The sequence below is a fragment of the Sminthopsis crassicaudata genome, chromosome 1, assembly GCF_048593235.1.
Source record: "Sminthopsis crassicaudata isolate SCR6 chromosome 1, ASM4859323v1, whole genome shotgun sequence".
Lineage (NCBI taxonomy): Eukaryota > Metazoa > Chordata > Mammalia > Dasyuromorphia > Dasyuridae > Sminthopsis > Sminthopsis crassicaudata.
In genome coordinates, this window is record NC_133617.1 from 706,556,842 (window position 1) to 706,570,486 (window position 13,645).

A 13,645-nucleotide genomic window follows, 5' to 3' on the forward strand; every position below is an offset into this window, starting at 1 on the left:
AGACTAAATGGTCTCCAAGGTCCCGCTCAGCTCTCAATTTCTCTGATTTTTGAAATTGAAAGAGATTGTGCTTTTCACTCCAGGGAATACATTTATGGCACTGGCTGATTCAAGCAGCGAGAAAGGTTGAAACTATAAATGGATTCAAATTTTTTTTTACCTAAATTAATGGACATGAGATCATCATTAATAGCAAAATTGCTTGTAAACTTTATGTAATAATATGTAGAATATATTATGTTAACATGTGTATACATGTTATAATAATATGTATAACATAGAACATAATTCTAATAGCAACATTATAAGTAATAATATAATAATAACAGTCCCAGGCTGTTATGTAGTTATGTAACTTTAAAGTTTGCAGAGCACTTTACATATATTATCTCATTGGAGTCTGACAGTAGCTCTATAGATTAGATATTGAATCATTAAAAGGGGATAGGGGTTCTTTATACCTTGTAAAGAAAGAGCTCTAAGCTGGGGCTACAATTTATGTTCTCCTAATCCTGAAGGAGAGGAAAGAGGGTGGGATGGTGGAGGGAAAAGGAGGGTCTTGACCATTAACTGATTCGATTTTCCCCCTGCAGGTGTGCCAAGTGAGTGCCCAGCAGCCAGTCCAGACAGAACTGCTCATGCGCTACCACCAGCTCCAGTCGCGGCTAGCCACCCTCAAGATAGAAAACGAAGAGGTGAGAATCCCCTTCTTTGGACAGGTTTCCTTCCATCAGGTTGTTTTGGACCAAGGTGGATCCATGTGAGGCAGAAGCAGAAATGTAGGGTTACCCCTACAGAGTTTCCACTATTCTTCTTAGTTGTTTTCCCTAGACTCCTTCCCCTCCAACCATTATCTTCAAATTTTTCCAAACTCTCTTGAACATTAAAACAAACAGACAAAAAACCAAAATCCAGGCAGCAGCTTTGTTTGATTTCCTAATACTCATCCTTGCTTAGATTAAATGGCCTTCAACCCTAATTCTTCTGAGCCTCTAAATTATATTTTTCTGTTCTTTTCTGTTATGAGAAGCGGTGTGATCTCATATCAAAGATCCAGAGCTGAAAGGGACCTCAGAGGCCATTTAATTTCACCACTCTATTTCATGGATGAGAAAACTGAGACCCTCTTAATGTTCAATGTCATTCAGGTAGTAAGCATCCAAGCATCCAAGGTGGGGCAGTGGATAAGCAAAGGGTTTGCTTCTTGAGCTCTGAGTTACAGATGGCAATGCTGATGGGCCTCTATACCAAGTTTGGAGGCAATATTAAGAGTTCTTGGGTAAGGGGTCCCCCAGGTTGCTTAAGGAGAAGCAGACCAACACAGGAAAGCAACGGAGAAGATCAGAACTTCCATGCCAGTCCATAGTGGAATCAGGCCAGTGAATACTCCTTAAAAACTAAAAACAACAAGCAGTAATGTGGAGTGAGAGGTGGCTGAGTTGTATTGTATTTATAGCATTAGCCGAGGGCAGGTACAGACTAGGCACATAACGTTTCCAAAGTGTTCACTTCTGAAGACTTGGTTAGAGAATAATTATTGTTGACATCTTTCTTGACCTTCAGGCAATGGAGCCATCTCAAGGTTTTTTGAGCCCGGTCTTGCTTTTGCTGTTACCAACCTGAGTGGGAATAATAATAGAAAAAAATTTAAAAAGATTATATGGGATATCCCCAAAGACTTCATGCATTTTTTAAGCTTTATAGCTCAAAACTATTAAATTAAGCTATTAAAGCTTAATGCCATACTAAAACTTTAGGGATATCCCGTATATTTATTTTTTTTTGAAGTTGTGGAAGAGGAAGATAATTGAATAAAAGAGGACATAATAGTATTAGCTAATGTTTTAAACTTTAAACTTTAAAGTTTTGCAAAGTTTTTTGCACATGTTATCTCATCTGGTCCTTACAACAGCTCTATAAGATGGATGCTGTTATTCCCATTTTACAGATGGGGAAACTGAGGCTGACAGTGGGTAAGTGATTTGTCCATGGTCACATACCTAATCTGTATTTGGGGCAGGATTCAAATTTGAGCATTGCTGACTCTGAGCTTAGCTTTCTATCCATTATTCTAAAATGATTTGTATTTGGGATGATCTTCCCTGTGACCCCCTTTCTGATGCTTAGAGTGGAAACCTAAAGATTGTTTATTGCCCTTGGGGTCCAAACCAGAATGTCTGATTGGCATTCAAAGCCCTTCCCAAGCTAGCCCCCTCCAATCTTACTCCTCTTACATCTTTCTCCCCGACACATAGTCTTCCATCCAGTGGCTGTTTCACAAACAGGACCCTCAGCTCTCAGTTCCAGGCATTCTCTCATGGAACAGTCTCCCACCTCTAGTGACTACTTGACCTGGAATGGTATTCTTCCCTCTGACTGCTGACCTACCTTCCTGATTTCCTTTAGGTACCAACTAAGAATGTTTAGATGGAGGTACCTTTAGGTATCACGTTTTACAGGAAATCCCTCCAACCCCTCAGTTACATTCTCATTAATTATTTCCTGTTTGTCCTTACCTAGCTTGTTTTGTATATATATTTGTGTGTGTGTGTATATATATATATATATAATTATATGTGTGTGTATGTATGTATATATTTATTTGCAGACTGTCTTCTCCTTAGACTGTAAGTTTCTTGAGGACAGGGACTATCTTTTATCTTTTTGGTATCCCCAACACTTAGCACAATAATAGGTGCTTAGTAATTGTTTAATAATTAATTATTGATTAGAGAGATTAAATTGTATCACTATCAATGGGACCCCCATAAACCTATGGACCTGTACAATGCAGTCAAAGAAATTTAAGACTATTATCTATTTGAGACTAATAGGCTCTTTCTCCAGTAACTTACATGTTCTTCTATGTTATGTTTAGAAATTATAAAAGGTCAAGAGACCCAGGTTCCACTACTAACCATCTGGGTGACTGGTCAAGTTACTTGGCTTTTCTATGGCTCAGTTTTCTCACCTGAAAGATGGGGGCATTCCACTTACTATCCTTGAGCCTAATTAACAGACCTGGGCTCAAGTTTGAGATCTGTCCTTTACCAAGTACTTTGTACTAGGACTTTTTGAGTCTCTTCCCTCATCTGTGAAATGCAAGAGTTGGACCTAGATAATGTTGGAGGCTGGGGCAACTAGGTGGGGCAGTGGATAGAGCACCAGCCCTGAGTTCAGGAGGACCCGAGTTCAAATCTGGTCTCAGACACTTAACACTTCCTAGCTGTGTGACCTTGAGCAAGTCACTTAACCCCAGCCTCAGGAAAAAAAAAAAAAAAAGAAAAAAAAAAAGATGATGTTGGAGGTTGCTTCCATCCCTAAATCTCTGACTCTGCATTTCCTTATGTGAGAATGAAACTAAATACCAGTGAGAGGAAAAGTTCTGTAGAAATCCATTGTTGTTATTGTGATTTCCCCTTCCCCTTCCTCCCAGGTTCGGAAAACACTGGATGCTACCATGCAGACCCTCCAGGACATGTTGACCGTGGAGGACTTTGATGTCTCTGATGCCTTCCAACACAGTCGATCTACGGAATCCATCAAATCTGCTGCATCCGAGACTTATATGAGCAAAATCAACATTGCCAAGAGGCGAGCCAACCAGCAGGAAACGGAAATGTTTTATTTTACGGTGAGCCTGAAGGAATCGACCAATGGGCAGTGGGGGCATGGGAAGGGGAAGAGAGAGGGGGCAGTGGGAGCCAGTGGGACCCCTGTACTTATCCTTTAAATGGGAGCTCACACACATGGCACAAAGAGGCAGCTTCCCGATTTTTTGAAAGGAGAGAATGAACATGGATATTTTAGGACATGGCAGTAGTGGAGGCTATCCTGCCACTCGGTAAATTCATTACAACTCACGAGTTATTCTGTAAAGACCTTGGAGTATTTTGTTGAGCAGGCTGGAATGAGAATGAGTCATAGTGGCAGGTGCCAGGTTTTATGAGAACTCTCGGGTTATGTTTGTGGAGCGGTAGAGTTGGACTGTGTGTTTTGGGAACAATCTTTGTGTTCATCCAAAGGAATTGACAGTCGGCTCTCCAGCTATGCATACAAAGACCCAGATTATTTTTCTTCCCTTGGTTGGGGCATTTGGAGATGCCCCCTAAAGGTTCCTTTCCTTGGGTAATGAGAGTCAGCATGGGGCAGTGGAAAGAATGCTGAACTGGACTCCTCTGTTTGAATATTAGCTCAGCGTGATTTGGGGCAGATTACTTGAACTTTTCTGGGCCTCTGTTCTTCATCTACAAAATGACCTTGAAAGTCCTTTGCGGAGTTAACTCTGTAATCAAAGCCCAAGACTAAGCCACCCTGGGAGGAAGGCAGAATTAGCCAATGGCATTGATCAAGGACCACTAGATCTCCAATCCATTCCCCCCAATTATCTGTTTATAACTGTTTCCAAGGGCAAATGTGCTTTACTTAAATTTAAATCCTAGCCCTTGGAAATCCACAGTGACAACTTGTTTTTTTCATATTTGCTTATGGATCCTACATGGGGCAATTCCTTTTGACTTCCCGGCTTCTCCATCTAAAAAATAAGAGTGCGAGAGGAGATGGTTTCTGAAGTTGCCGTCAGCTCTGAAATTCTAGATAATTTCCTTGATCACGGGAAGCTGGGAAAGCCACATGCAGCCTTGGGAAGGGGAGATGGGTAGGTGGGGGGAGAGTGTCACAGGTTGATTGATAGCCCAGGTACAGAAAAGCAGCCCCCCAGGGTTATTTACATTCTCTAATGAAGCAACTCCTGTGATGATAGATAAATAAGTTATCAGTCTAATACAGACCAGGTCTTCAGGGTATAGACCCGCATCTATCAGCAGCAGAAAGGATAGAGGGAGAAAGGAGCAAGCTGGGAGGCAGACAGCCTGATTTCTAATCTCAGCTTGGCCTCTTACTAGTCATGTGTTTTTAATCTCTTAGAGCCCCGACTCCTTTATCTGGAAAATGTGGAATAATATTAAAGACCCATCCTTCCTCTCTCTGGTTCCTTGTGGGAAAAGCTCTTGTCCACCTTAAAATACTCTATGAATGTTAGTTGTTCATTAGCAATAATAATAGGAATCATTATTATTTTGGTGTCTTTGTGACTGTGGGCAAGTCATTTAATTTTTCAATGCCCCAAATGCTTCTAAAAGACTAGAAGTTATAGGGGAGGAGGAGAGAGGAGGCAGACTCCCTGTGATGGGTTAAGTGGTCTGTCTGCCCAGAACCATCTGGACTGTCTCTCTGTTATACCTCGAAGCAGACTTTCTCCTCAAGTAGGATGATGGGGTTTGGGACTGTGATTTCATTAGTAGAAGGAACTCCCACAATGAGATAACCTTTCACCAATGCAGGTTGTCCTTCCCCTCCCTCCCCCCGTTTTTAATCTTAGATTTAATTATTTAAATTTAGATTTAATCTTAGATTTAATTTAAGTCTTAGATCTGGGGCCCTGAATCATTGTGTCAGGGACCACCCCCCTTGTCAGTCTATTAAAAGCAGTGTGTCCCTTCTCAGAATCAGTCTAAGATAAATAAACTAAAATGCAGAGGAACACAGAGGAAGCTAGTTATAGGGAAATATTATAATATGCTTTTTTTAAAAAAAAAACAACAAGCTATGAATCTCAGGTTAAAACTTCCTGTCTTAGAGAGATGCTGAGATATTGAGAAGTTGTCAGCTAGCCAATGTGTATTAGACTTAAACCCAGGCCATCCTGTATTTAAAATTGGTTTTCACTGTTCCACACACCCTCTCCTTTGAGAGCTCACTATAGCAATAATGAGTAAGATAATGGTTAAAAGCAGGGATTTATACACAAATAGAAGAAGTCATTATTATATTGCTTCAAAATCAAAGCTCGCCTGCTGAGCATGTCTTGAGAAGGGTGGGCACCGTCTCCCCCTTGGCTCCTCTCTGTTCCCCAGCTACCCACCCAAATAAATAAGACTTGTTTGGAAGCCGCTGTCTGCAAGATCTGATCAAGTCCTCCCTTCCCTCTACGGAAAATCTCTTGTCTTTATTGCTGTTGGCACAAAGGGAGTGTGAGGTCCTGCGACAGAAGGAGCTAGGCTAAATAGAGCTCCAGCTGACAAAAGGGGGCTTTCACTGGGCTGTTTCTTTGGGATTCCAGAGCCTGACCTGAAATGCAGACCCAGAGACAAAGGATTGGAGGCTAATCAGATCACTGGACCAATATTTGAATAGCCTGAAGTGAGAGGGCAAACTGAAATCCCTCGTTGGGCCCCTTCTACCCCATTCTTTCAGTATGGCTCCTTGGAGGGCAACACGTTCTCCTCTTGCGCCTTCCCCCAACTCTCACCAGTACCAATGTTCACCCCGAAGTGGGAGCCGGCCTCTTGGCCCATCTTCCTTAACTGTCTCCCGCCTTGTGTCTTCCAGAAATTCAAAGAATACGTGAATGGCAGTAACCTTATCACGAAGCTGCAGGCTAAGCATGACTTACTCAAGCAGACTCTTGGAGAAGGTGAGTTGGGCTCCTGGCCCAGGGAGAAGCCCTGTACTTCCTGACCTGCTTTTAAAGCCCCTCAGTGACCTGGTCTTGGCTTTTTTTAATGTGACCAGCCAAATGCTCCTCCATGTGTATTGAGGAAATGGTGAATAGACTGAATTCGTGCACAGGTGAGGGGAGGAAGGCACAAGAAGCCAGAGAGATCCATTTCTGCCTTATTTTTGTTCATTTTAGAGCCTTCCTCCTGCCCAGCATCTTTTATAATTCCCCTCCTATACTTAACTGTCTTTTCCAAGACAATCAACGCTTTCCTTCCTTCCACATTTATTCATTCAACAAACATTTTTTAAAGACCTACTATGTGCAAGGCACTGTCACACTGCCCACTTTCTTATTCTTCCTTCAAGCTCCAAGGGATCTAATCCCTTAGGAGATCCAGCTGGATTTGAGAGGCCCTTCCAACCCATCAGCTTCTGGGAGACATAAGGATGCTTAATGAACTAAATCTTTGTCTCTTCTTACCTTTAAAAGCAGGATACTGGCTAGAGGCTCTCAGAGCAACTAAAATAGAGCCAAGGAAGTTTACTAGTAGCAGATTTAGCATTGTTTTCCTAAGTGAGTTATCTCCTCTTTGGAAGACGGGATGCTTTATAGGTTTTTGGATGACTCTTTCTTGGAGGACAGAGTAGTTCTTTCTTGCCCTACCATTAGCCATAGCAAATGCAATCTTTTGTTAAATCTTTGCATGGATGCTCTTAATGCAATAAAAAATTAATTAGTTTTAGTTGGCTCAGATTCCAACCCATCTAGTCTTCCAAGTTTATTTAGCCTTCAGCCCCACCTTATTCCAAGATGTAATTTAGCAGCCTTTTCTTGGAGCTTTGAACTGACTTACCCCTGATGATCTCAAAAAATGTAGCTTTAGGAGAGTAAAGGTAAACATGTAAGTTCTTTTCCTTTTTCCCTAATTGGAAGGAGACCAAGTAGTGGTATTGCTGGGTCAAAGGGTATAGGCAGTTTAATAATTCTTTGGGCATAATTCCAGATTGCTCTCTAAAATTGTTTCAGTTTACAATTCCACCAGCAATAATAGATTTGCAGTTTCATGTGCAATTGTATTTCTTATTATACTTTGTTATATAAATGCTTATCTTATTCCATAGATTAAAAATAAATAAATGAAAAAGAAAAGAATTTTAGGGATGGTGAGAGAAAAACCCAGTAGGAGAATCCTAGAGCTCTGAAGTTTTAGGAAACAAGCGTGATGTTTCTGTGGGCTTGGACAAATGGTCATTCAAAGGAAATGTATGAAGAACCTTATATTCTGCTTACAATGCCAAGCAGAGCACAGCCCATTACAATAAGGGCCAGGCTTTATTTCAGCCAACACTTTTTATATTTTGCTTTTGAATATTTTTTTTCTGAGGCAATTGGGGTTAAGTGACTTGCCCAGGGTCACACAGCTAGGAAGCATTAAGTGTCTGAGGTCACATTTGAACTCAGGTCCTCCTGACTTTAGGGCTGGTGCTCTATCCACTGTGCCACCTAGCTGCCCTATGCTTTTGAATCTTATGTGCCTTTAGCTAAAGGTGAATCTACAATAGGTAAGGAGATGTTCCAATACACACACACACACACACACACACACACACACACACACACACACACACACACACACACATGCACCATTGTGTCTTTCCCATCATTTGGGGGGCTTGCGGGTTCTTGTTTCTTTTATGTAGTTGAAACAGCCTGTTTTTCAGCAGCTCCCTATTCCCTCTAGAATAAATTGCTCTGAGGAGCCTGGCATTTAAAGCCTTCCCTAGTTGGCTCCCAGCTTTTCCAGTGTTTTCCTAAATGACTCCCCTTTATGGGCGCCATGTTCTAGTCACATTGGTCTGCTGGCTGACCCCTTGAGGTATTCTCTAGGTCAACATGGCACGCCCTTCTCATCTCTGCCCCTTAGAAGCTCTGATTTCTCATAAAGCTCAGGTTAAGTTCTGTGTGCAATAAGAAGAAGCCTTTCCTGCTTTGCTCCTGGCTTCGCAAGCTTCTTTCAGCAGGAGGTCTTTCTGGAGAGCCTCCTCCTCCTCCACTACTGCTGCTTCCCCTCTGAGATAACTTTATATTTACTCTATTTAGGTCTTTTAAATACAAAATTATTTCCCATGTTGTTTTTCCCCATTAGAATATGAGCTTGAAGGAAAGCAATGTGTTCTTGCCTTTCTTTGTCTCGCCAAGCTTTAGCACGGTGACTGACACATAAAATGAGTGCTTAATAAATACTTAGGGGGTAACTACATGGTGCCGGACTTAAGGCCCCCTTCCACGAGAGCACTCTGCAGTTCTCTAAGTCCCAGACCTCCTGCATCTGGTTCTTTTCTACTGGGCCAATCTGCTCTCCATTATTTCAGGGTCCTAGTTATTTGTTTAGTATTCGAGTGTGAGCATGGGTGGAGAGGTTATAGTGATGTTTCCCAAGACTTTCTCTGTGGTCTGGGAGTTGGGAGCTTCTAGCATCTCTCTATGATCCAAGTCATTCTAACTTCTATGGGCCTCCTCTGCAAAATGAAGGAGATTGATCCCTGCTCCTTCCTAATTCCCATAAGTAAGATGAGATAATCGACATAGCAGAAGGATTCTGAATTCTTAGGGAAAGATATTGTAGAGCCAGGAAACTGGAAAAACCTCTGACTCATCTTCTTTTTCCTCAGGTCAGGACTCTAGTTAATTCAGATCCTCTCTTGATTATCTCCAATTTATCTTGTGTAGATCTTGTTTATATAAAGTTGTTTGTATGTTTTATCCTCCATTAGACTGAGCTCCTCGAGGGCTAGTCCCCTTTTTGTCTTTTCCTGAAATGCCAGAGCTGAGCACAATAAATGACACTTGGAGGGTGCTTAGTAAACGCTTGTGGACTGACCCATATTGGGATGTTGGTCCCCACTGGTGAGGTACTCAACTGGTAGCCTTTTTGTTTTGCTTATCTGCCATTACCAGACACCTCAGGCTTCTGGAAATTGGAATCCCAGTTGGAATTCTGGAAGCTGGGATTCCAACTGTTTAAAAATGCCACAGGAAGAAGAAAGAAAAGGAAGAATAGATGGATAAATGTCTGAATAAGCATTTATTTATTTATTTATTTTTATTTTTTTGCTGAGGCAATTAGGGTTAAGTAACTTGCCCAGGGTCACACAGCTAGGAAGTATTAAATGTCTGAGGTCAGATTTGAACTCAGCTCTTTTTGACTTCAGGACTTGTGCTCTATCCACTGTGCCATCTAGCTGCCCCATGAAAAAGGATTTATTAAAGGCTAATTAGGTACCATGCATTGTGATAAGCCCAGATCCATAGAAATAGATTTTTTTTTTTTTTTGAGGCTGGGGTTAAGTGACTTGCCCAGGGTCACACAGCTAGGAAGTGATAAGTGTCTGAGACCAGATTTGAATTCGGGTCCTCCTGAATTCAAGGCTGGTGCTCTATTCACTGCGCCACCTAGCTGCCCCAGATGATAGAAATAGAAAGCATCTTCAAGGAGCTTACATTTTAGTGAGGGAGACTACAGAAATAGGGAAATGGTAACCAGAGAGGGGCCTTTTGGTCTTGGTAGTAAGGTGGTGAGTAAAGCCATGAGGAAATGAGTTAATTGACACTTTCCATCTAGGAGCAATCCTGTGTTCAAATCTGGTCTCAGGCATTTACTAACTGTTTTACCTCACTTTCCTCACTGTAAAATAAACTGGGGAAGAAAATGGCAAACCCCTACAGTATCTTTGCCAAGAGAACCTCCAATGGGGTACCAGGATTTGGAGCCATATTTGAGCATGCTTCCTATTCTAGAATCAGAGGGGAAAAGGAGAGGAGAGGTGGAAGGTCAGTGGCGGGATAGTTGGCTTCTTGGGCAACCAAGAAAGTGGCCAGAGCAGGAAGAAAATCTCCTGAGAAGCTGAATACTAGTCAGGAATGGGGCAGGGCTGAGGGTGAGGTGGGGTGGGATAGGAGTCCCTCCAAGGAATAGACTCTCCAGTAGGAAGTTAGAAGAGACCATCACAGAGGTGGCTAGAGGGAAGGGAGTCCCATAGAGAGCCATCCAGGAGGTTCTCACAAATGCCAGAGCAGGATTGGATGTTTATTTGTCATGGCAACCAGCACCTTTCTTCTAGAGCTCCAGGAAGGAGGAAATCCCACTGTGGTTTTTGCAAATGCTAGGGTAAGAAAAGGTAAGCTAATCCTTAGCCTGGCATTCAGGCTTCAGATAACCTTTTCTAGGCTTTCCACATTATTTCTCTTCCTACACCCTAAGCTTCCAAACAATTTGAGCTGTTTACCATTCATCAGACATATTCTGCACATCTTTTACCCTTATGTCTTGGTCATCAATCAATCACTCAACAAATATTTATTAAGCACCTATTGTGTGCTATTACTATGCTAGACACTGGGGATATGAGACAATCTCTACTCACTAGAGACTTACATCTAAGGAAGGAGACTATAAATAAATATAAAACACATAATCTACATGCATAATACCAGGAAATTCAAACAGGTCAGTCCTCAAACATTTCTTGAGCACTTAGCACAGTGCAATTATTATATAAATGTTAGCTACTATTGCTATTGTTGTTATTATGATCTGCTATGTGCCAGGCACTGTGCTAAGTGCTGGAAATATGAAGAGAGGCAAAAACCCACTCTTGGGGAGCTCACAGATTATAATTGAGGTCTTGTCAAGATTCCCTGTTGGGGTGCCATTGCTCTTCACTTTACATTGAATGAGCCATCTGTAGGAGTTGCTAATAAGCTGGGCTAAGTCTCACTTCCATCTGATTTTTCTTATCCTAAAAGGTTATTTTCTATACTGGAGATACAGTTCTTCCATTTGCACTGGCAGTGGTGAATTACTAGTAGTTAGATATTTGGCCAAGGACTGAGAGCTTCCCCTTCCCTCCCTATTTTGTTGGATCCATCACTAACTAGGCCATCATTGGACCTTCAGGACTCTTAGAATAAATAAGCCAGTGTGGCTTTTTCATTACAGAGCCCCAAACCAAACTTGCTAAAAGCCCCTTCCCCAGTCTACCCCTCAAGTGGTATGGGGGCTCCCACTGAGCTCAGCATTACTCTCTGTAGAATTTTTTCTCCTTTTTGGTTGGGTCACCTCCAAGATCTGCTGAGCTTTGGGCCCCTTTGACGTCATCACCTTCAGCCTCCATTTGTCTCATGGGCCAAGATGTCAAACATGAACCCTTGGCCACGTGCAGCCCAAAACACTCCTGAGTGCGTCAGAACCAGATTAAGATCTAATTGGGAAATGTTTAATTAAAATAAAATAAAACAGACACTATTACATTTTAAAACTGAATCAAAGTGAGATCCACAGGAGTCTTTATGTATGATTTAGTGACCCCTGTTTCTGTTGAGTTTGAACCACTACTCTAGGGTACTCAGCATTTTTGTGTTTTTGCCAGCCTATCCATGGACAGCATCTTTTCTCGCTTCTTCTTACCCAGGTCCTTTCTCTTATCCCAGAGAGGAGATAGAGGCTTCTTTGATGAATCCTCAGGGGCTCCTAGGGTGAGAGCTGAATCCAGATTGTAATCTGAAACATCTTGTTATGGAACTATTGGTTATTTCATTGGGAAAGCAGGGTTGAGCTAATGTAGAGCTAGCTGATCTTAGGAGGTTGTCCATGAAGCAGGTAAATGAGCCCTACTTCTTGCTCCCCCTTCCCTCAATCCCAATAATTATAGGCCATTCCAAGACTTCAGTAAATTATAGCCAGCAACTTGGTCTTTTGTTTTGGGGGCTCTGGTGTTGCACTGAGAATCTTCTGAAAGCACAGAAGGGTCTAAACCTTCCTTTTTCCAAATGCAATTCCATTAGGAAGCAGTGTGGTACCCACAAGGGATAGTCACACAATTCCCAGAATCCACTTGGATAAAGCAATGGATTTGGAATCAAAGGACTTAGATTTAAATTCTACCTCTGCTATTTATTGGCTATCACTTAACCCCATTGTGCCTCTGTTTCCACATCTATAAAATAAGAAGGTTGAAATGGATAACCTCCAAGATCCCTTAAGACTCTCATGAATCCTAATCTCTAAATATGGATATTCTTCCATGGGGTAGATTAAAGTCCATCCACTCCTTCTTGTTCTAATACTCATGTCTGAATGACCATAAATCTTCATTAGAGGGTCCACCCAATGTTCTGGGATAATGCTTGTACTGGTTCCTGACCCTTTTCTGGATTCTACTTCACTACTTGGTTGTCTGTCTGTTTCCTCCAAATATAATTGGAAGGAAGACACCAATCAATCAATCAATCAGCATACATTTACAAGCACTGACTATGTGCCAGGCTAGGTGATTTGCCTTATCCAGAAGCCCATTAAGTATTATTCTGCTAGCGCCATCCTTTCTTACTGATAACGGGAGCAGTCATGTTCCTGGGGGCCCCCAGATTCTAAGATGTCCAGACCGTTAAAGGGCAATTCTTTGGACAGGTATATCAGTAGTGGGGAGCAGAGCCGCAAGCCTGTCCCTTGAAACAAACAGGTACCTTCAGTCACATTCATTTTCTTATTTGTCACAATCAGTTGACTTCTGACATAAAGAGCTAGATTTGGGGGAGGGGATTGTCCTGTTTTTAAAAGATAAATGGAATGAGAAAACCTCTGAAAACTTATCTGTAATTTTCTTCTTAGGTGAAAGAGCAGAATGTGGCACCACAAGGTAAGAGCCCCAGGGCTTTGTTTTTTAACCTGCTTGGTTGGGGGGAGAAGGCTGACTGCTTCTTTTTTGTCTCCACCGGGATCTAAAGGGGCCCTGGGCCCTGGCTTCAGTTCATGGTTCTTATTGGACAGGGCTATGTCAACTTGGGTACCAAAATGGGCAAATATGATGGGGAAGGGATTAAATACACTATGACATTCCTGATGCCCCCTTCCTCGGGGTCATCGATAAGAGAATATTTATAAGATCTGACAGACTCTATTTTAGCTACAAAATCATTTCTGGCCAACTGGCTCCCGAATACCTGCTAGCACTATGAATTACAGGCCTGGGATGCAGACACTGAGATAGGTTATATGGGAGAGGGGGAGGTTGTATTCGAGCAGCCTTTTATTACATTGTATGAATTAATGATTTCTTTTGTATCACTGAGCTCCTGATTCTC

General features: G+C 42.0%; 1 protein-coding gene across 5 annotated transcripts in view; it reads left to right on the forward strand.

Moving 5' to 3' along the window:
• The window catches only part of SRGAP3 (SLIT-ROBO Rho GTPase activating protein 3), a 268,997-nt gene that overhangs the window by 193,726 nt on the left and 61,626 nt on the right, over window positions 1-13,645 (forward strand). For all 5 annotated transcript variants that reach the window (XR_012484986.1, XM_074284020.1, XM_074284023.1 and 2 more), the window contains exons 8-11: window positions 594-695; window positions 3,437-3,634; window positions 6,391-6,475; window positions 13,173-13,200. Coding sequence is in view for 4 of the 5 variants with exons in the window: in XM_074284020.1 (XP_074140121.1) it covers window positions 594-695; window positions 3,437-3,634; window positions 6,391-6,475; window positions 13,173-13,200 (413 nt within the window). In the remaining variant the exon portion in view is untranslated. The remainder of the gene's footprint in view (window positions 1-593; window positions 696-3,436; window positions 3,635-6,390; window positions 6,476-13,172; window positions 13,201-13,645) is intronic.